Below are 25,193 nucleotides of genomic sequence, written 5' to 3'. Positions count from 1 at the left end.
TTGGTTCCGAGATCGCGATATTATTTCAAACCTTTTACCGCAAACGCTTATTTTATTTATATCCTCTGAATCCACAAAGGAACTACAAAAGGAAACTCCTAGAGTAAGTATTTCAGTAGGTAAACAAGTTCAACATGGGTAAGAAAGACTGTATTTTGTCTCTCTTTTGACATGGTTGCATAAAGAAGTAATACAGAAAAGTAATAAAAGAGAAATTCAACCATTAACACGCCAAAGATCAAAAGCATCGAGATTTTCTTCAGCAACCAATGTAAATCCTAACATTAAATCTCAATAATGAAAACGAAGTATTCCGAAAAAATTCATATATATAAACCTAGGAAGAAGCTGAGACCTCGGCTACTTCCAAAGAGAGAGTAGCCATACACCTTGAGGAAGTGGCTTCAATGTTTCATACCATCAGTCTAAGGACTTATTGAAACAGTTAAACATTCAGTAATCCATTAATTTAATCTATTCATAGCTTATAATTTGGATATTTTCTTGCTTTGAAATCTTATTTCCTTTTTTTTGTTCATTTACTCAAACGTAAACATAAATAGATAAAGAATGAAAACACAGACGAATCTGTCATGACGGGGAGAAATTTGCTGAATACAAATTAGATTGGGTTACGCGAACAAAATACCACTGAGATACGATTATTTTTATTTTTACGGTGTTATATTTTTGTAATGGATCAGACTCCTCTATGTTTAGTAACTTATTTTTCGTGAAGAACATCTCAATGGTAGACGAAAGAGGCGGCTCATTTTTTAGGTAGGACGGCTTCAGGCGATAACTCTGGCAATATGTGGTAGTGGCGAAAGAGTGGCAGTTCAATTATTTGGAACATTTCTGTGTTTGGAATAGGGCATTTAAAACGAATTGAAAGTGAAAATGGAAATTAAATCTAGAGAACAAAATAAATTACATGATACGAAGGAATGAAGTTTTCTTGGAGGGTATTTAAAGCTAAATAGGAAAGCGCCTCACCAGTAAACAAAGATAAGACGGCCATCGAAGATGACTTCTACAATTTCCGAAATACGTGTTAAATGGAAGGGAAGACTCAATTTACGTTTCCTTGAACGTAATCTCATTTTTCCATAATATAATGGCTCAGAGATGAAGGGTTCCTACTCCAAAGGATTGGAGGGACCTATTTCTCTCCATATATAAACTGTTGTTATCAATCTACATATTTAAATGGATTGATTTATGATAACATGCAAGTTGACCTAATTATTAAGAAGTGTACGAACTTTTTAACATTCCTGGCTTCGTGATTCTATAAATAACTTAGGGAATGATACTTAATTATTTTATTTGGAATTTTTACTATCACAGAACTCGATTAGTGATACATCCAAATCTGAGGATGATCCAAAAAGAAGCAGTCTGTAGCACCAAGATTATAAATGTGTTCGAACGGATTTGCATTGTGATTTTAAAAAAAACGCAATTTTTTCCTACAGAGCGGCTCTGTTGCATCATCAAGTGCGCGTAAGAGGCCATTTACTTTTACCTTGAGGAATTGCAATGGGGTTATATTTTACGAAAAAAGGAAAAAATGCAATAAAAAGATCCACTGATGAGTTTCTCATCCCTTCAGGATTAATACTGTTCTCTTTCCAGGGTGATTTCCAGAGACAAACCTGTGGTCAAGCCATCATATAACATTGTTTGATTCCATAGAAGTGTGAGACTTATAAGTCGTTCAGACCAGACAATTTTCTCAGTCTTTGGCAGGAAGACCGAATATTTTTAAAAATAAATTTGTAATAATAATCAATGCACATTATGCCTACCGATGGAACAGTCTCAAAATAGGCGATAAGTGTTTTTGCACTGCTGAGATAACCCATAGTCACTGGGTATAGGAGGACTCGCCGTATGTTTCTCCAAGTGAACTTTCAACGTACTCAATCGGATCTATTAAGAATGCAAAGAGGCAACGGTTTTGAACCTAATTAGTGGATGTAGTACCTTACATAAACCTTAGGATACAAATACTCCCCTGAGAAACTCATACCTACAGGGTCTAAACCGAAAATCATTTATTCCTCAATTTAATCCGTACGAATCTGCATTCCCTAAGCATAAAGGGATAAATTAAAATTTTATAACACCAAAAGATTAGCAGATTAGAGATTAAACTCCATGCAACACATTACTCACATAAATAGGACGCAAAAGGAAATATTCTACGAATTTACCAATGGAGTAAAATTAATCGTTAAATTATTCAAGGGTACATAATACATGCTTAAATATAGGGTGCACGGTAATCATAGGAAATTTCTTCCACGCATGTGATAAATAAACATTATTTTACAAAAATATCTCCCATTCATGAAAAATTTTAATCTCCAATGAGACGCATTTCAAACCTCAAAATTTCTTAATGTGAAGCCGTTCAATTTAAATGAGTTTCATAAAATAAAATTGAGAATTCATGCATTTTGCACCCATTCTCACTGAAGTACTGATTTGATAACTATACAGAGTAGCAAAAGTGTAGGTATATTTCCACTGCATTTCTAACCCCTGCTGGGTCTGAATGATGAATCGTACATAATAAAAAAATATTGCTTTAAACATTTCTACACAGAACTAATGCACGAAGCACTACCTCAATTATATATAATACTCAGATAATATTCCTGAATGCCTAATTCTACAATAATTTTGTGAAATAACAGTTTCCGGCGTATCTTGGTGGAACTTCTTCTTGATCAAAGAAGATACTTCACTTTACCTCTAAAACATTTATTTACAACCAAGGCGTCATCAGAGTGTAACATCTACAACTCAACATCATCAGTCAAAAGACCCGATGATGTTTTGCTGTCATGGAAACCTAGGTCATAAATAACACTTTCTTGTGTGGAAATGCCAAGAGCCTTCTTTCATCATGATTTTGAGATTCAATTTCAGAATGCAATGAATTTTTCACTGATCAAAAGTTTCAACCGTTTCTTCAGCTCAATTGACCAAGGAAATCAAGTATTCATGAAATTATTTCCGATTAGGATTTGAAACCTATTTGATGATTCTGATTCGAAGACAAGTCAAAGTTTGTTAACTTGTACATTAATTCTGCCCCACAGCTCTATGGTCATTGATAGTAAACTTCTGTTCTCTGCTGTAGGTTGAGAGGTTACATGACATTAAAAGAAATACTGGTCAATTAGGTCTAGGTATTAAAAAATCTTTCAAATAAACCAATGGCATTACAAAATGACACAGCTACCAAAGCCATTCTGGTGGAAAAAATATTCTTAAAAAAACCTATCACAGAACTTGTTTAGGTGGTATCTTCAATTGCCACTCATCTGAAAAGATTTTATTTAAAATGATAAATATCAACAGGGCCAGAATGCAAGTACAAAAATCAAAGAGAAAAAGTTAATAGAACAACAAAAAATTGCCTAGAAATTTTAAATCATTGATGAAGAAAGGTCTATTTGAAAAATTTTCAGCATGGAAAATGAAGAAATAATGGCGGTAATACGTATGAAAATAAGAGTGTAAGTGATGCAATTGTGGTGCTATTGAATTTTGACCTCGAAGGAGGCACAGAATAACTAGCGAAGCCGTGTTACGAAGATCAGGTGAAGACAGAAACCTTGGCAGGTAATGAAAATTAAACGAGTCAATAAAATATTTTAATAGTATGTTCCTAATCACTGCTGCTCACCATGGCATATTTCTAAAGATCTACAGCATGGTATGAATTAAGAACGAAAGCCCGATGTTCAATTTATATGTGAAGAACCAAATAAAAGCTATGAGAACGGATACACATGCACTGACTAAGATATTACCTAAAGACCTGTATTCAACTAGTGAGATTGATTTCTTAAAGTTGTCGATTGATACGTTTCATCCTCCTACGGTAATTGGGTGGGAAACGCTATCTTATGGAACGAGAGTGGCTGTGGATTTCAGTCAACCTCCAGCCATGGCTGCTGCTTCATCGGCTCAGAAGGATTAATTACCAAGAAGCCTTCTACAAATTCCATAATGAACCGAAATAGCAGATGAAAGCATCAATGGAGGGTTTAACAAATAAACTAAATTATGCTCTGTGACATGCCGTTTTCGAATTCAATGGGCAACTTTTGAATGCTTGATTTTTTTTAAATTCAATTGTTCTCGAGAATCGATCTTTCGCGCTTACGTTTATGTTAAATTTACTACAAATATCATTAGAAATATTTAATGTTCCTTCCACTTGTTTGTGTGATATAATTCTCTCTTCTAAATTAGCTACTATATCTTGAGTATTAAACATAGAGACAACGTTACCCTCTGTCCATTGTCTGATATTTATGTCATAAGGTTATTTACAGGAATTCTCTTATATGTACTCTACTATTTTACTAACATAATCATTACCATATTCAATTTAGTGAATAAGTTTAAACGAGATTATCTTTCCCCTTCTTACGAGTAAGATCGTAGTAGTAACACCTTCACGTAACTTTTAAATATATTAAAAATAATGTCAATACCCGACTGCAAGAGGTTATTTCATTCACTGAAAAGCAAACTCATTCAATTAAATATGGAATACAAAATATATCACGATTATTACGTCCATGGTTCATTTCAGTTTCCATTATTCCAAATTTGTGCATTTAAAATGTACAAAAAATACAAGTAGGGTAAGATAAAAAGAGTGCATTTAAATAGGTGACCAGAGTTCGATTTTTCATCGTGGTTATTCAATAGGACAAAATCATCAAGTTGTGATATAAATTATTTCCTTTAGCGTCAGGATTCACGGCATTCCATCCCTGAGGAACTTTGGATACTTAATGTAACAAAATTCCCTTCATATGTCAGCCATTGTCCTCGTCTCTTGGTCCCTACCACCACTAACATTAATAACAACTAACAATAACATGCATGCTTTTTGTATCCGTAAAATTATGCATCCATAATTAAGTAAAATGGTTCCTTAACATGGACATCCTGAAATTCATAGAAATTACTGTACCAACTTCATATGATTTCTGCGTCCCAAGTTGTGCAAATGAAGTCCTAAACCCTAAAAACTTCACTCTCTAGTCTAAAAGGTGCCTGCACGAATTTTTCCAGGTCTTCTTAATAGTAAAACATTTCTCCTGCAAAATTCACAGCAATAAAAAATATGATTTTTCGAACGAGACATACGCATATAATATTTTCCAATCTCTTTTTTAAAACTTCAAAAATCATGACTAACACTACGGGTGAGAAACGTGCAGAGAATGATCAAAATTCACCCCATGATGCTTAGGCGTCGCTCTCCAGTGAGTGAACCCGTCGCGCGAAGAAGCTGAATATTCTTTGTGCCTGATACACGACGACATTCAGACGAGTATCCTTTGAAGGAAAAGGGGAGCGCAGAAGTAATTATAGAGACCTACCTACTGGCATCTATACCGACGAAGAGATTTACATAAGTTGAACTTCTCTCTTAGCCATAAACAATATTGAAATCAGTCTACTGTGGGTGTTCGTTGCCTTTTGCTCCAATTCAAACACGCACACATATAAATAAATAAATATATATATATACACATATATATTTCTATATTTATATATAATTATATATTAATATACACAAGCACATTTGTGTGTCACGCCAGTCCAGGGGAAGAGCGTTGGAATACTGACCGAGGGGCCTGGGTTCGATTCCCAGCAAGCCTCTCAGGGTACCTGCAGCTCCACCCAAGCTATGTGATGCATTGGGTACCATACCTTCCTGAGAAACCATAGCCGGCACAGGGAGATGTAGCCATGAGAGAGGTGTGCCAAGACTGTCCCCAAGGTTCTATCGGAAAACTGCTTGTATGACAATCATGCCTTAGATCTCTTAGAGTACTATAAAAGTGACCTGAATTTTTTAGAATGTGGGTACAGGTGCCTTTGATTAAGACGCAGAAATCACCCTTTTTAGAACCATTTTGGACCACTGCATTATGTTAAAGGTGACGTGACGAGGTGCCTATATATATATATATATATATATATATATATATATATATATATATATATATATATATATATATACATACACCCACACATATAAGAAAACCATAAACACAGTAATCAACCCGAAGGTCGGTTTAGTAGGTGATGGTAGAGTTCACCCAGTCCTAAGCCCGACGGCGTGTGAAATTCACACATCAGGGTAGGGGGTCCAGTTCCTTTCCCTGTGCCGGTTATGGTTTCCCAGGAAGATCTGGTAACCGAAAAATCACATAGCTTAGGTGGAGCTGCAGATGCCCAGAGTGCCTTGCCCGGGGATCGAAAACGCTCTACCCACTGGACTACCGCGACCCACATCTATATATATATATATATATATATATATATATATATATATATATATATATATATATATACACACACACACACATGCAAATTTCGGAGGAGGACCATACTGTTGAGTAATTTTATTCGGAAAACAGTAACCTAAGTATATAGGAAAGTAGGCCAAAAGGATTTAATCTCATCTAAATGTATTCCAAATGTATTGAATACCTTTGACGACATAAATCTGAATTTACAAAAACGGAGAGGGCGTTCCTAAAACCGTGCGCTGTGTTCCTTACCATGGACTGATCACTGGCTCAATTTTTTGCAATAATCAATGCAATGTTTTAATGAGCTACCGATGCCTTAGAGGTCGCCTTTTACGCGCGAATTTATTTCCGACGGATTCATTAGGAGGCCCACACATCGGAAAATGAGACTATGCTGATAAAAAACGTCATATAGACTTCAGTTCTGGATGTGTAAAAAGTTTTTACCGCTCGCAACTCGTGTTCCGTAAAAATTTATGTTTGTTGAGAAAAAGGTTTGCAGGTATCGGTGATATAGACACAAAGTGAAAATCTACACTTTCCCATTGCGGCCACTGAATACGGTATGTTCATGGTATTGTTCAATATTTTAGCAGTCATAACACGCGCAGACGTGTGCTCAAATACGTGGAAATTAAAAATCTGTTTGAGGTCCTAACGAAATTTTCTTCCATGAAATAATACACGCATTTATTAACTATTGGATCTTTATTTTTCTTTTGTTACCAATGTCTTGATTTAAAAAATCTTCTCTATTGTATATTGCGAGGGTACATAGCGAAATATATTTTATCATTTGGACGAAGGCAGAACAACGCTAGCCATCGTAAATGATTTTAAATGCCAATACTTTAATTTAAATGAATTTTCCATGGGCATTAAAATGATTTACGCGTTATACGAAGATTTTCCAGGAAAATATAATTCAATATGACGTCGTTAGATTGCCATTATCAAAGGCACCTCGGTTTTGTACGTTTACATCCGCTTATTTGAAAAAAATTGATTTCGGTCTTCCTAGATTTTTTTCGCCATAAAATTCCATCCTACGTTTTGATTCAAGTAAAAGATTGTAGGATCACTTTTATGTACCACTCTTAACAAAAGAGATAGTGCATCAGAATGTCAATGAAGTTATTAAATAAGGGAAATACACCATTCAAATTAATGGCATCTCCATTTACTGAAGTAAATTAATATTTAAGTCATTAAACCCCAAGCCTGACCACTTGAAGGTTAGAGCATTACGGAAAATTAAAACCCCTGGAAGTGAGTCAACATGACCGGCCATAATATAGGGAGATATATTCTCTGTCTGAAACGTGAGTTCATAAATATGGAAAAAACTTGTAAGTTTAAGCCCATAATTGCGATAATTGGTGGTGCCTTGTGAATAAATTATAATGCTAAATATCTCTTTCATTTCTTGATTAATTATGGAAGGGTTATTAGGCTAATGACCCACTTTAATTAAGAAGAAACGAATGACCTCTTCTATTTTTACGTTTTTCACCTGAACCGTCGCAAATGGAAAAAATAGCACTTTTGGAAGAAAACCAGGAAACTAGGGCCGAGTTAGAAAACATTTAGAACCTATATATATGAAAAAATATTGAATAATCCATTAATCGAAAAAAATTCAAGTTTTAGAGGTATGATTTACGATAAATAATATATATATCACTGATGGGCAAATCTTAATATATTAAAATTCGAAAAAATGTTCATTATATGGGTTTGAGTTTTACCATCAACAATTTATATTTAAATAGAAATTGAGAAAGAAAATATGGCTCTAATATTTTTCTCTCGCCATTACGAAAAATGTGAAAAACCATTCGTTTGAAATGTGAATCGAATACAATGAAGTTTATCTTAAAATACAAGACGGCAAAGGTATGTAGCTATGGATAAAATAAAATAAAAACAAATAAATGATGCAGAAACTCGCGTTATATTTCCTCATAAAGCGGCAATATAAGGTTTATGCGAAAATACAAAGCGGTTTAATCCATCTGGAAGGGTTTTCATGGAGTGAAACCCGAAGCTACCCAAATTTTAAGTCTTCCTAAAATTAAAAACATTAATAAAACAAACAATTATTTTATTATGACAAAAAAAAGTTAAAGAATAATTAAAATGGCAACATAAAACACGAAAAGGATGAATAATTCTAAAATACATGTTATTTTTAAATATATTAATCCCTCAAATAATATTTAGGTTATCCATCAAATGGCACTCGTATTATCATAAAATGTTTGCATTCAGTAAGATTTGCTCTCACTAGATTGATGTCATAATATTAGCTATATCCATCACGTGGCTTCATTTTTATATAGGAACAAAGCAACAAACTTCTGTTTATTTAGAATAAAGGGAAAAATGTGTACCGTTCCGTGATTAAACGCTTATATTTAGAAGGTTTAAAACCAAGAAATGAAAGCCGAGTAGGAAAAAGTTCAGAGCACATCTGCTCCCGAATTTGCGATTTTTTTTATTGGGTAAATGAGTTTAAACGTGGCCGTCCGTAGATCAACAAATGATGAACACCATTTGAGAAGTCCAGTGGAAGTGACTTCCTGCAAAATGATTGGCAAAATCCACGAAACGCTTTTCAGTATCCGACAATTCAAAGTTCGAGAGATAATTTAGCCTATGGGTATATAAAAAGAAAAGAGTTTTTTCAATTTACATAAAAACATTTGGTGCAAAAAATATTGGTGGAATGGGTGACGCATTTTCCCTCAGTGGAAAAAGAACGCAATCCTGTGGTCAATTGGGTGTCTGGTTTCGTACTTTTTCTTTGCATTCCTGACGAGTTTATGCGTAAGCGCATGACTGTGGACGAAGTATGGATACAAACAAAACCCTACAGAGACAAAGGAACAGTCGAAACAGTCTGTTTTTGAAGATGATCCGGCTCCAAATATGGCAAAGGCAATGAATATGGCCGATTAAGGTGGTGGCCACGATTATTATGGATGCACGCAAAATCATCTACATTGTTTAGTTACAAAAATAAAAAAAAACGATAAATTGGTAATATTAAGCATTGTTGTAGCACAGGTTAAGCGAAGAAATCAAGAAAAATGTACTCATATGGTTAAAAAAAACATTCTCTTCTATCAAGACAGTGCATGGATGTTCATCAGTGCAGTTTCGATGGCGAAAAGTATGGGATCAAAGTTCGAGTTGTTACAAAATCTACCGCATTCACCAGATTTGGTCTCCAGCGATTTTTTTTTCATTTTAGTATGTTTTCTATTATTTACCTATGGACTATTGAACTCACGAGTTTTTAATTTTGAAATTGAACTAATTTTTTAATAGACATAAAAATTTATAATCCGCGTCATACTTTCAATAACAAATAATTAATGAAATGAAACTATAGACGACTGTAATGAATAATTAACAACGGCTATGGAAATAACGAAAAGGATAGAAAATTCAAAAATACCTTTTATTTTAAAATATTCCTAATTTTGGAAATAAAAACTTTTTTATAGGAGACGAACATATATATGTATAAATCAGGTCAGACTTTTCATTGATGCCACAAAATGACAACCTCTTATTCCTTTCAGGTTCCTTCTTCTATTAATTGCATTTGAGTTCAATTCGGATGTCCAAATTCTCACATCAGATTTTAATATCCATGAAAATAACTACATAGTAATAAAGGTAACCTGTTCCAAAGTAACATGAAAATTAATAAAAATAGAAATAAGAACAACGATCGGATCTGGATTAGTATTTTTTATCATCGGGTAAATTTGCTTTGGAATTTGTCCAATTTTGATAGTCGAGGGGAAATAGAAGGGGATGATGCTGAGACTATCAGGGATGGGTTTCTTGGTCCAAGAAAAGTATCTGGTAGGGGGGGATTCGGTTTTGCTATTGAATAATATGTCGAGATACCTGCGTTTGCCATAGAAGTAGAGGAAGCAATGTATTTCTGTCATCCAGCTCCCTCAGTTTCTTTCAAGCATCTTCAACCCTGCACAGCCCCTTGCTTTGGGGCTTTGCCTCGCTAATCCCACCCCCCATAAATTTGACCTTGCAGCCAGCCATAATGTAAATGCGGCCCACTTTTCCACTCAAATAGTTCATTCTTCCAAGAAAATCTCAATGGTCACCTGCTCTTAGAAAAATATGATGCACTCGATCTTTTGTAACTGCTGACCCTATTTTTACATATGCGAATGCATCACCAGTCTCCGTCATATCCATATGATCTGGTACTCCACAAATTCCATATATATTCCGTTTTCCTTCACCCAATTCCTACCACCATCGTTCCTTAAATTACTTCTTCACCGCAACAGTAACACAAACCCTTCCTGACCCAACAGGCAGCCAGAGGTGAGAACCCGAAAGAGGGCACGTATTTGAAGAGTGCATGTCGCGTGGCGGCTGCGACATAATTGGCGGAAGCGTAGCACAGAATGAGACTAGTATTCGGTTTATGAGTCTTTATTTAACCCTTTTCAAGACATGGTGTTCAGGATACGGGTAGTATGGACGAGCGAGCGGGACAAGGCTGGGCTTCTCTGGTGTGGTCGTATGCTCGAGCGACGGACTCAGAGGCAAGGTATCGGGAGAGTAATGGGGAAGGGAATCGGGTCCTGCTCCAGGATAGTCTCACTTTAAAAGGCATCGAGATAGCGCGACCATCGCTCCTTCAAGGGTAGAGATTACTTAATAATAGCTACATAGTAGCACATTGTAGCAAAAAGGGGAATTTGGTAGCGGACATAGTCTTGTTTGTCTTTTCTTGCTGGTGGTGTAGCCCTCCTTGGGAGAGATGATCGTTAGTGGGGTTTTCGAGAAACCCACAGTACACCCAAAGGGATTCTTAATTGCACTGAATGTCATAAACTTGCGCATTTAATTAATGACTTTGGTAGAGGTATTCAAGGAAGTAAAATTCAATAAAATATTAAGGAGATTTCAGGGCCAGAATACTTTCTTCAGCAAAAGAATGGGTGTATACACGGATATCAATTCGTGCAGCCATAATTTGTCTAACTTCGCGGCTGGATGTCATTCAGAACTGAATTACTTAAACAAATATAATGCAAAACATAAAAAAAACCGATTAATTAAAGCTCAATGTATCTACTCTTCAGATGTTTATTAACATATTAACATTAAAAAGTGATTATAGAGCTTAATCAAGATTTTAGCTACGCAATTATTGAGTTTTCAAAACATGATATTATCATTACGGCGGCTCCAGTCTTCTATAATGGGGTATGTGCTTCAACATTATAACTGAAGAACAGATATACGTAGAAGCACACAATTAGCAGGTGGCTAAATTAACACGAAAAAATATTTTTTCCTAAAAATAATATTTTTTGGATTTATTAACTTGGTAAAGTTAGATTTTCATCATCTCCTACAACCAAGTTTAAATTAAAGATAATGCATAGCTTGCTAACAGAATTTCTTGAGGATTACATCTTTGATAGAATAATCCATAACCTTATTCTTCGATTGAAAACTATGATTTAAACTATGATTATGTTTCAATATTCACTTCATTCCATAAATATTTCAACTGGATGAGTTGCCTGTTTAAAGGAACCCGAAAAGTTTACGGCAGAGGATTTGGAGAGCGAACGAGGTTGGAGGGGACAGAGGTCGAGAGGAGAGGTGGCTCCTTTTCAATGCCGATGGCTGGTTGGAAGTAAGGGGCCTTTTAAATAGCTGACGAATTGGTTGGAAGTCACCCAGGGATGTTGACATCCCTTCCCCTCCCGATGTTTGCTTAAAATTACCGCGAAAGAATTTTTGAAGACTCCCGGACGTTAGGTCGTAGATCACGTCAATGGGTGGACTATTTTTGGCATTTTCTATGGCAACTGATCGTTGGATTTTAACCTGGGGATTTTAAAACTCTGAGGGATATTCATTATTGGGCACCCAGGTAACTGCGTCGTAGAAAATGATGTAATTATATAGGGTCGTGTGGTAAAATCTTATGGCGCAGTATATCTATGCTGCGTTTATATGTACATGGGATAAATGAACACGTTACAAGGTTATTCATTTCGAAGTAGTAAAATAAATGATCAAGGAAAACAAGGCTTCTTACGACAGATATAATTAAATCGTTAAAACCTTCCATTTTCGAATACTATTAAGCTCAATACAAAGAGTAGCCATATATATTCCATCATAACAAGTTACTTAAATATATAGTGATTATTGATGATTTCGTACATAAAAATGGACTCCATGATTCATTTTCTCTTAAATTTGATGAAAATAATATTTTTTTATTAAGGTACCTTAAGCTTCGTAAATAATTTTCTCCATTTGAATATGGAACTGAAAGAACTATATTGAACTGAGAGCGCATATCTCAGAAATTGTCGTGACTCGAGAAACAGAAATCGGGAACGGCGCGTGAACTTTGACGGCACCAGTTTTGTAATGGAGGAGAGTGGTTAAGAACATTGACTATTTTTCTTTTTCTTTGATGATAGATCGCAAATAATCTATCTCTATGCTGAATACCACAAAATTATACATTATAACATAGTTACTAACGGGACAATTTCTAATATACAAAACCCAAATAAAAGGATTATTAAAAGTTAACTTATATATAAATGAAAGTAAAGTAAGTCGATGGTTGAGGCAAATACTTGTGGAAATTCACGATGCAATAATCTTATAATTAAATTAATTATGTTTTTGCCATGGAAATAAATTTAAACTACTCCAAATATGTCTCTTGTATATACTCTTTATCTCGAATAATATAGAACCCGAAAATAAATATATTCATTACAGGAAAAATATGTACGTATTCATTTTTCATCTGAGTCTTACGAGGACTTTAAAAATATATATAATGGGTACTAACAGTTGTATTTTATAAATTGAAATTATCAAGACGCAAATAATTTTGGCTTTGAATTTTATTTTTTACCGCAAGTGATCCCTTTCAGGCAGAGAGATTGGTGTCTCTGTCCTGAATGATACACGAAGGTCTTGGTAATACCTTTTGCCAGAAAATTCTACCATTTACTCATTGCCAAAACTATTTGGAAAACTGTTGGCGGAACAAGAAAAGATTCACCCACACCTAAGCTCAGTGTATGAACTTTAAGTGCCAAATTTCTAGCAATCATCTATACCATTAATTAAGAAGTGTACATCCGCGTTAGTTTTCCTGATGATTTAAGGCGCAGGTGAATGTTTGTAACTGAACCGAGACAATATGTGTCATATTTTTTTCTGGATATTGAAGTGATTTTACAAAGATAAAACCCTCAACTAATGAGAATGATCGTGCTCTCGAGAAATGGCTCCACATTTGAATTCAGTCTCCGGAAGGGGTTTGAGCTGTTTATAAAATTTTGTTCTCCAGGGTTGCTGATGCCCTATGGAGGCTTCACATCATTTCTATCTTCTCCATGCTAAAGTGGGTAATTCCTCTTGCTTTATAACTGATTTTCAAGCCTTTAATAATACTATATGCAAGTTAAAGTTCCGAATGTACTATTCGTAATCAGATTACGTTATCAATATTATTTTTTTCTGAAACCATTACTACAATAATAACATACTTGTACAACTACCTATTTCCAAATAAGACTTTACATTGGAATAAAATAATGATATATATATATATATATATATATATATTTATTTATTTATTTATATTATTAATAACATTTTACATTATTAATAATAATGACATATAAATTTATATAACAAATTGTGATTTAACCACCAAAGATAGCGTTTCGCCGAAATTTTTGGTTAAGGAGTACGCTGATAAATATCTCTCATAAATCAACTTTGCTTTCCTGCCAGGCGGAATATTACGTCTCTCTCTTAAGAATGTCATAACTAAAACCAAAAAGGAACGCTTTGATCGGAGCTGAATAAATTCATCTTGTTTATTAATAAATAGCCTTTGAACAACTGAGTTTCATGGGCGAATTTAATTCTGGCATACCACATAGAACCATAGTTTGGGACGGAAACCTGATGATGTAAGGAGTAGAATAAGTCAAATAACTTCATTTGTTTCCCGTTCAGAAAAAGAGGCAAAAGAGAATAATTTTCGCATATACTTAAGAGAGAAAAACTATTTTTTTCTCAAAGCGGAATTAATTTATTTTTTACATTTTAGTTGGCTAAAATCACAGTATAAGCCTGGCTAAAATCATGATTACGTGTAAGTAAAATTACAAAAACTACCGATATATTATAGATTTCATCAGTTCATTTTATATATTTTTCCAGCGACGTAAACGGACATTTCAATATTCATCGATTTGTGGATGTACGCATGGCACTAGTATTCTTTCAAGTCATCAAAACCTTGAAGACAGCTTACTGTGCCTAGGGAACATTTTCCTCTCTTTATCATAGAAAAGTGCCTTAATTTCTTCATAACATATTAAACATCATTGTTCCCATCGCTAATGAAACTTGAGGCAAAAATTAATAAAATACTTATACAAGAATTATAACAATTACCGAGGACAAATTTCTCTCGAGCCCAGCCTCTGGTACGTATACCACTGAAATTTGCCACATAATTTTTCTTTGGGTACTAGAATTGTTTAACCAAAAATCTATTCGTTATAATTTCCATTTTAAAATAATTTGTTTTATTTGATAATTAACATAAAATTTCATCATGTTTTTCACTCTTAATATTACGGTCAGTTAGAGTCAATAAATTGAAATTGAAGTGAAATAGGTAAATTTATAAAGTGGAGATATGCAAATATCAACTTCATCAGTTTTTTAACAAGAAATTTAGGTCTCTCAGTAACATGTTAGACAAGAGTTAATAAATTTAATGTTTCACGATGCAATCAATCCGGAGATAAATATATCCTAGCTTTTTTTCATAAAGTTCTCTGGGAATGAATATACAATAGAAAAAGTATCGAGAAAACATTTTATTAAATTAAAAGTTGTTGTAAAAACTGTATTTTCATATACAAGGTGTACATACGTTTATTAAATTTACTTAACCAAAAGAACATTTTATTGTTAAAAAAAATAGACGTTTAATATGTAGTAACTTCAGCATATTGAAAATAAATAGCTTAACCTTACCTTTGCCTTAATTAAAAAACAATTCTGACGGAATTGAATGCCTTATGCACATTATTCTTTTAAGGGCCATTAATCTCAGGAAGAATAATTGAGCTGGAAACAAACGTAATAGCCGTGGCAGAGATCAAGGAACGCCAGCTTTGAATATTTTAGGAAGGCTTATTTCTTGTGTATACACATTTCCAAGGGCCAACCAACATATGCATTCGAATAGGAGGATTAAGTCGGAAATAAGTACCGAGTGAATAACAAAGCCAAGGGAATGAGTGGGGAAATTATTACAGCCTCGCAGATTTCGCGAAAATTAATTGAATACTCATATGAGAGTGGAACTGAGGACAAAGGAGTGAAACGTGTGGCCAATATTGAGGCATCTTTGGATATTAATTTTATCCTACGACTCTAACCGCATAAATTATTCCCGATTCCTTCTATTGAATTTTCAACCTAAAAGAAACCTTTACATTTATGCAAAATTATAAGCAAATTAAAACACCTAGAAGAGATTGATTTCCCATATTAACGGGTAACATGAGCAAACGTGACAAAAATAAGCGCATAAAATGTCGCAATCTGTCGTTTTGTCTTGAGACATTTATTTACGATTTGATAGCTCAGTGTGAGAATAGAAATGGAACCTGGCACAAGGGTTTGGATGAGAATGCAATATTCTAATAAATAAAAGGTACTCCTCTTCTTTAGGTTACTCAAGTGATTTTTCGGGAGAGTGTACAGAAAACTTTGGCAAGGAATTTTGGGATTGGCTGCATCTATGATTATCGGGATGCTTTGAAAGGAAATCTAATTAGTACAGCAAAACGATTAAAATTATAAGAATCAAATAGAAGATAATCTAAAGATAGCACATTTAAGTATTCGAAGTGGCATAAGAGTATTCCTAAAAAATTACGTAGTATTTGAAAGTGTCCATTCAAAAATCTTCAATTACAACATAAAATTATACTAACACAAAACCTTAAAATGGGGTAAAAATGCAACTGCAAAGCTAATCTGACAAATGAGAATGTAAAAAAAATTCTGACCATTATTTATATCAAATTATTCTACATCCTTTTGATAATAATGTAGTAAATATTTAACCTCTAGGAGAGTAGAAACAAGTGAACAGGCTATTCAAAAGTGATACCATAAGTTTCCAAAAATCTGTACCTTTCTCAGCCTTCAGAGAATTCCACATTGGTGTTTATTGCCTTAGTTATATCATTTTATGAATTAATACCATTAAAAAGGCATTCACGAACTATATATAGAAGTCCCTCTTCACCAGTTTTAGAGTTCTTCAATATTATCCAAGAATACACAATGTAGGAGAATGAGGCGTTAAAACCTGTAATTAATTATGATATCATCGCATGCATAAAGCCTCCGTTTGCCTTATGGAAATCACAGTTGAGATTCTCTTACTTAAGATTGATTAGTATCAATTCAGCTTCTCAGCTGAAAAACATTAATTAGATAATCCTTGCTTCTTATACCCCCACCTTCATGACAAGGGAGTTGAGCTTGAGCGTACACCGGTCTAGTTCACCACGCCGACGACCAAAATGAGAGACTGTTTAATAGACTTGCATTGGATTCGCGAATGAATTATTATTTTCTTGTTATTAAATACGTAATTAGTTATTTCCCCAGCATAATATTCCCTATACATTTGTAAGCTGCTCCTTCAAGTATTATCCACACATTGGCATCCATTTTTAAATTGGCAAATTTTAAACTATTTTGGCAAAAACATTGCAGAGGTTGAATACTTTACATGTTAATTCTTCGTGATGTGCAACATTTACATCCTATTTTTCCTTAATAATAATCCTTCAGGCATTAAACTGATGCAATTATACCTTTACCAAATGCCCATATTATCCTAAAATTGAGTCATATAATGGTTAAGTTCTTCAGGAAAGTCTTTGAGACTTATTGTCAGACAATATTTTTTAAACTTGAAATTTCAAAAAGATGTTAATTCACCGAAAAGCTAATAAATACAGTAAATTTCGTCACCCTGCATCATGAATAAAGCTGGCACAAGAAGATATTTCAATTTAAAAGAAAATAAACGGGACCAAATTAGTTTCCTTTCCCTAGCTGAAATAAGACACATGTTAATCCCTGATAAGTGAAAACATTAATAAGAAAATCAATGCGAAGGAAGAAAAAATGAACGTGACATTCAGCAAAGAGGAGAACTTCGTTTTGATTGCAAGTGAAAGGAAACAAATTCTGTGCAAATGAAATGCAAGAGTGTGTATTAATTTATTCTCTCGGGCGTTAACTGGAAAAGAGAGGCCTTTGTACATGGAAATCTAACTGCAATTAGTCAGAAGGATGATATGATATCATTGAATTTAATGACCATTCTTAATGGAATTTAGTATACTACATGCATGTGAGGACCAATTAGGTAAACGTTGTTTCGGACCAAGGGCTCTTGCTCTAGGTTATGTTTAACATGTCCATACCTATTAATAATATATTATTAATTCTGAGTGAACGTAAACTTTTAAATCGGTTAAAAAAAGAAAGCATACAGTAATTAATATACCACTTCAGGTTAAATAGTATAAATCGTTATGCGTGTCATTGAATGGTGGCCGTAGATAAAGATGACTATTTTATCATTGCAAATCTTTAATTGGTTATTTTAACGATAGGATTACTATCTTAATAAGTAACGAATCACAAAATATTTATTTGAGTGCATGGGATTATCTACTTCCTACAGGACTAAGTATCACAAAACGACAGAAATTGGGACTTATCGCTTCAATTCAAGAATGATTTTTGCGTCACGGAAGCTATAGTGAACCGCTAAATGGCAATTTAATTGGGAATCCTTGGAAATATAAGTGGCAATGAAGTAATCTGATACATTTCAATGCTTTATCCAACTAATTAGTCTCTAACAAGACACGATTACGAGTTTTGCTGTACTGGCTCCCGGGCTGCGAAATCGGTTGCGGAGTCACCACAGAGCCGGCTCAACTTCGATTGGGGTTTAATGGCTCCCTAGATCATACTACTATACCATGAACTTCATTGAACCCGAAAAGTTTTACTTTGTTGCCTCCACAGTGCTTACAAGTTGAATAGCACGGGCTTTAACATTTTTATGCACAGAAATTGAACCGCTCGTAAACTCTCTGATTAAAATTCCGAGAAATAAAGCATTTCCGTCCTCTTACGATCGAGAGAAGTCTACAAAAATTCTATGGCAAGCAGGTTCGTGTGATGTTTGTCCAAATTGGAGGTTGGGAGCCTATTAATTGGGAATTTTGTTAATGAAAGTACAAAAAGTTCAACGAATTTCTACATTCCTAATTTATCGTGTTTTGAATGAGTCAAATAAAAAAAAATCTCCCAATAACTACAGCCATTCCTGGTATTTTCAAATTTCTTAGAGCGGAAGTAATTTTATTTATCCAGCAAAACTACATAAATTACCTCCGATATGAATTTCGTATGATGTTATAAAAATTTCAAACCTGATTTTCTACACACAGAGATATAATCAAAATAAATCTTTGTAAAATTTAGTGTGCTGGACTAAACTCTTAATTTTATGAAATATTAGTTTGTCATTATAGTGATTTACAAGATGATAAATTTTCACTTTTTATTTATTCCAGATATATTTCTTTGGCAAATAATTTTTAGAACAGCTGATTAACGGGTACTCTTTACCGCTTGCATAATATTTTCGGGCCCCTGAAGAGGCATGACGTCCCAATTAACAATTTTGATTCGCATAAAATATTCTGTTCTGTAATTTGAAAAAAAATATTTGAGCAATGTGAAAGCAAATAGCACTCATATTGTTCATAAACTGAAATCAATGACTGACGATAATTATTGAAACACGCTCGTTAAGGCGTAAATCGATTGAATAGCCCTGGGTCGAATCAATATTCCATTCAATTTTATTTATAAAAAGTGGTTAATTAAATTCCATGAGAAATAGATATTCATTGGCTTCGATAAATAAATGAAGCATAACATAATTATGTTTTGATGGGAAACCAAGTCATGAGAACTTAATAAAAGAGTATTTTTTTGTTTAAACTTATATTTGACTCAATTTTAGATTGGAGAATATAATCATCAGTATAAATTTCATGGTTTTATTTCATGATGATGGGAAAATTTCAATGCTCGCTGGCTGGATTTTTTAACAAATCATTAGGAAATCATTATGCAAAAAATCCCGAGGATAAAATGAAACTTAGAATAACGGTATTGTATCTAAGCCGAGAAAGAAAAATCTTATTTCATCACAACTACTAAAAAACACTCAAAATATTTTTTACATCTACATGCTATACGACTCGATACAACAATAAAGAAGCCTAATGAATTAAGGAGTAAACCAAAGGGCCATTTTCGCTAGGGCTAAAATTTGATATATATATATATATATATATATATATATATATATACATATATATATATATATATATATATATATGTGTATATATATATATATATATATATATATATATGTATATATATATATGTATATATATATATATATATATATATGTATATAATATGAAAAACATTACGAATACGCATCTGGTTTAGCATTGAATTTTTTTATGGAGTTGAATTATTCATGTTTACATATTAATGTTGAATCATTTAGACTTTTCGTTTGAGATAATGGACTGCAAACATCACGCTAATTTATTAGTTTGCATATCTCCATTTTAAAACTACATTAATCATTTAAAAGTAAAATCACAGCATGCAGTTATTCGTATAAGATATACATGTATAAAAAATAATATATAACTCACTGTTCTTCTGAAAGTCGATGATGTCATCCGAAGAAGCGAAATAAACTATCCCGAGCAACAAGAGGTATCCAAGGCAACAGAACGGCGTACGAATCAAACGACGAGGTGACATGTTGATTGAAGCTTCCCAAATAAATATTAAATAAACTTGAAAGTGCGATGGAGTAAAGAGCGGGGGTCGCCCCGGGCAGTCCAAATGCTTGGAGAGGGTTCGTCCTTTGAGGAAAGAAAGCAAACAGTGCTCACGTTTTTCTTCGTGGAGGGGTGTAATGGGATAATAAAAAATAACAATGGAATATCTGCGAACCAAGTTTTTTTTCAAATAGAACCTGACGGAATGAAAATTAAATTACTCCTGAGGAAAATGCGCTTTGGTAATAATACAAATAATTCAATGTTTCAGGGAAAATATGAGCTCTATGCCTGGTCCCCAGCCCCGTCCTTATACATGTGTATCTTTTAGTTTCGTTTTATTTTTTTATGTTTCGTCCTTTAGGAACAATACTTCAATGTACACGCCCAAAGAAAGAAGATTCCAAGGGCACCCTTTCTCTCAACAGGGTACAAAACAAAAGAAAAAGGATCTAACTTAGAAACCTCGCTCTCCCATACCAACCCTCAAGACTTGGGAGGGTGGAACGCGGGTGTTTCAGTTTTATGGTGCATGACGGACTGCAAGGAGCACAAGGGGACGATAAATAAAACGCAGGGCGCCGCAAGCCGGGCACAGGCGAACACATTCGTACACATTCACACACTATACACTTGTTAGCTTCTTGTTCTAAGGGATGATTTCCTTCTCGTCTTGCTGCCTTGATCACACTCAACCCCCTCCTCTGCTCGGAAGGGGAGGATTGCGGGGCTTTGATATGGTGCAGGTAGAAAGGACGTGGATGTAGAGTGGGGTTGTGTATGCCAGCTGGTGATTGTACCGCTCTATTTATCATGTGTTAGGTTGGTCAGGCAACACGCGAAAAAAATAACGAAACGTATGCTTCTTCCCTATTTTTTGCACAAAAAGGAAAGAGAGGAGGCACGGTTTTATGGCTTGCACAGTCAAGTGCTCGACTCCGCAGCTGCCTTCATATCCATTAGTCTTTCTCCGGGTACTTCCTCTTTGCGAATCAGCCCCACCCTCCCATCACCGCAGTCGACACACTGCAGGCAATAACCCCCAGGAGTGGGAGATGAGGCCGGGAGCATCGGTCCGCATTCAAATGCACACGTCATCTCGCGGGCATATTAAACTGGGAGGTCCCAGAGCAGCGACCCGGAAAGGTGGATGGCGACGGACGAGAGCGGTGGCAGAGCAGTGGCGCTTTTAATTTTTACTTTCCCTTTCAGCAATCAAGTGTGTGAGTACGGGGGGGGGATTGGGTTCTGGAGGAGTGGGGGTTTTATAAAAGACTGGGTGGGACGTGGGTGGGACGGGTGGTAGGGCAAGGCGTGATTGTCGGAATCGGCGATGAAGCCAACAATCACGCCACTTGAATATCACACCCTTGCTGTGTTCGAGCACACACCTATTCCACAAACCCCTTTACTTCAACTGTCCCCGTTCCAAAATCACTCACTCGCTCCGTAAACAAAGGCAGACCTCTTTGACGGCCGTCGGATTTTGCGACGGTGCGGCGAAAACTATGAAGTTTTTAAGAGGCCGCCATCGGTTCAGACGCTTTAAGGTAGGGAGTTTAATGGGTCCAGATAAAGGCATTACTATTCAGTTCAGGTTTTGAAAGGGGCCGATTCTGCGCGCACCTCCGTAGGTCACGTGGGTTTCCTCTTTCATCCTCCCCCCTTTCAAACCTTTCCACACCACCCTTTTTCTACCCCCTCCCCTTCGCGGCCTACAGTGGGTGGGAGTGATGTGCAGCACGCTACCTAAAATGGAGACCTAGTGTTGATGCTTCGGGGGGCAGTGGGGGCGGGCTCCGCCTTGTTTACATTGCCCGTAGTTGGCTAGAATCCATCCGACACTCGAGGCTAACGGAGACCACATGGGTACACAAGGCCGCAGTAATTGGAAATCGCAACAACTCCCAGAGCAGCCAATATCCAATACGATAGGGTCCCTTTTTATTATCCCTGGACTCCTGGTCTGCTATAAAAAAAGGGCAACAGGGTACCGGACGAGGCCTGCATCGAAACTGATCGTTTTCTTCCAAAAAGAAGCGGTGGATAAAACTTGTTCCACTTAGCTACCTCTTTCAGTCGAATGCAAGGTTAACCCTGAGGATGATGTTAAATACACGAATGTTACAAAGTCATTACGCTTCCCTCGGCCATCTAAGATGCATCCAGGATCCACTTAACAGGGAGGGGATGTTTTGTGAAGAGTAAATATCCACAAGACGATGTAAAATATGCCAATGTCGTCTCGAGCGTGTCCCTCGTGGACAACGGCGACCACAACCAACAAGAAAGAATCCAATTGCCTTGGGGCGTACGTTGGTGGGTTACGACTAAGTCGACGTCGCTCACGACAGGAAGGTCACGAGCGAAGAGATGGCACTGAAGAGAGAAGCACTCACTATTAAACACACCCCCTTATCCTGCTCGCCCCGTGGGGGTATTAACGGGTAGGGGGGAGGATGAGTTATAACCTTCCCCTTCCCTCTAACTCTCCCCAACCTCCAACACACACAACCGCACTGAACATGAGGAGGGTACTCGAAGTGTACAGAACGCGACGGCGTCTCCTCGACTCGACGTCCTCAGATTTTGACGCGGCGACGTCCTCACGGCAACCAAACCCAAGACACAAACACTGAAACTCTCACTCTAAACCCGGGCTGTCAGCGGCCGCAGGTTAGTTTTCCCTTTCCTTTTCAGGCAGATGATGATGACGAGGTGTATTCTGCACTCCACGCCGTCAGGGATCCTCACATATAACTCTCCGGCAATTGAGGCACACGTGCCGACACGTATCTCTGAGCGGGAGCACGCGTGGAATCAGCGTGAGACCATGTAGGACACTGCGCTGAGCGCGAAATGGCACGCGGGAACATCCCGAGCGGACACGGGCGATCTCTCGCACGCCCTCCGCGAACTCAACTCGGCAGGCATACACGGAGAGGAGTGAGTGGGAGCGCGTATATATATGTATGTGAGTCGGCAGCCGGCAGGCCGAGGGACTGCTATCCCTCCTCCGCCGAGCCCTCTGTCACGGTCTCGGGGAATCGTCCTAACTATCCTCCCCCTCTCCTCCTCCTCCCCTATCCCCTCCCCTCTCCCTCCTTCCACTACGTTTTCTCCTCTCCTCCCTCGATCCCTCCCTCTCCACACCACTTTCAAATTCCCAACTCCTTCCCCTCCCCTTCCTCTCCCTCACCCCCCCAACAGTTCTCCCTCCCCCCCTCCCTCCCATCTCTCTCCCTACCCGCTCCTTTTCCGCTCCCTCACACTTTAACCTCACACAGAGTGAGGAGGGAGGGAGAGATGGAACCTCCCTCGCTAACTACTCACGCTGCTCGCGACCCTCCAAACCAGCCCTGTCTCTCCCTTCCTCCCTCTCTCTCTCCCTCTCATTCTCTCTCTCTCTCTCTCTCTTACACTCTCTCTCCGTCTCCGCTACTAAAACCACCACCGCTACTTCCACTCCACTCTGCGTGCAACCAACCCTTCACACCCCACGGAAACGGGGAAACATGCACACGTGACGTGGCTGGCTACGAGAAATGCAAGAACTTTTTTTGCTGGAGTTGCTTCCCCCATTTAATTTTCATTCCTTTCCCCCTCAAAATTTCGTCTATTCTCCTTTTCTCTCACTCTTTCCAAATTTTTTTTCTCTCTCTCTCCGTAGGTACACATGTATAAAACTTTACCTTGCCTTTCTTCCCATCCCTTTTGCACTCTATTTTCGCACTCCAATTACCTCATCCCATCCTTTTCCATGTTCTTTCGAGCTATGGTACACAGACCAACCCCCTCTTTCCCTTCTCTGGCTCCTTCCGCACTCTTCTCCCTCCTTCCCCAGACCCCGCTTATCTTCTGCCCCCTGCTCCCTTTCCACACTTATTTCTCCCTTAACAACCCTGCTTTCTCCCTTCATCCCTACCACATCACAGAGCCCCCGCGACCCCTCAAAATCCTCACCCTTTTCCCATTCCGATTTTCCGTACACCCCTTTCCCAAGCCGTGTCCTTCACCATTCCGCCTCTCTTCTCTGTTTCGGTGGAAAGGGAAAAACTAAAGGGAATAACCTCCTACTTCAGTCCTTCCCAGCTCTTACATCCCCTCCCTTATTACCATTCTTTCACCCTCTGCTCATCCTCAAAAAATCCTTGTGCCTCCCTGACCCATCCCTTTCCCCCATTTATGCCCGTCGTATCTTCTACTCTCAACTCCCTGCTTCACTGCACGTTCATTTAAAGCACTACTGACTACTCGTATACAGTGCCCCACCTTAGTATTATTCTGCTTCCCTCTCGTGTGGCAATGTATTCCTTCACTTCACCACACATGCTTTCACACGTTGCTTCCCCTCTCGGCTTCGCTTCTCCCGTTTCGCCGCTCATTCCCTCCTCCCTATGCCTGCTCTAATCACAATTTGGGCCGACCAAAGCCCTCCGTTGCATGCTCCCTCTCCCGGTTACCCTTCCTTTCCAGGCCACTCCCGCTGAAACTTTTTTTTCCAACCCTTACCCTCTCTCCAATCTCCCTCCTTCTGCTCGCCTCTCACTCACTCCATCTAATCTTGCCCCCCCCCCTCACTGCTAACTGCTCTTTTTTATCACTTCGATTTGAACGGGAAGAAAGGAGCACATGTTCCCAATTTCTAGCGAAAGGGAGTCCCTCTCCTATTTTTTTTGTATCTTTCCTCCGGATTTCTCATGAGGAGAAAGAATCAACGAGTTCTTTATTTCGCCAGAAATGTGGGTGAGCTTGGCTACGTTTATTACTTTATGTTGAAAAT

General features: G+C 36.9%; 1 protein-coding gene across 1 annotated transcript in view; it reads right to left on the bottom strand.

Moving 5' to 3' along the window:
* Positions 1–20,825, bottom strand: part of LOC139698728 (protein turtle homolog A-like) — a 577,577-nt gene extending 556,752 nt beyond the window's left edge. Inside the window, exon 1 of the mRNA XM_071597621.1 lies at positions 20,279–20,825. Coding sequence (XP_071453722.1) covers positions 20,279–20,390 — 112 coding nt within the window. The 5' untranslated portion in view covers positions 20,391–20,825. The remainder of the gene's footprint in view (positions 1–20,278) is intronic.
* Between the last annotated feature and the right edge of the window lie 4,368 nt (positions 20,826–25,193).

This window comes from Hetaerina americana, unplaced genomic scaffold (assembly GCF_022747635.1).
Source record: "Hetaerina americana unplaced genomic scaffold, ioHetAmer1.1.p SCAF_9, whole genome shotgun sequence".
In the NCBI taxonomy this organism is placed as follows: Eukaryota; Metazoa; Arthropoda; class Insecta; order Odonata; family Calopterygidae; genus Hetaerina; species Hetaerina americana.
The sequence above is the reverse complement of the archived record's forward strand: the minus strand, read 5'-3'. Positions and strand labels throughout refer to the sequence as shown.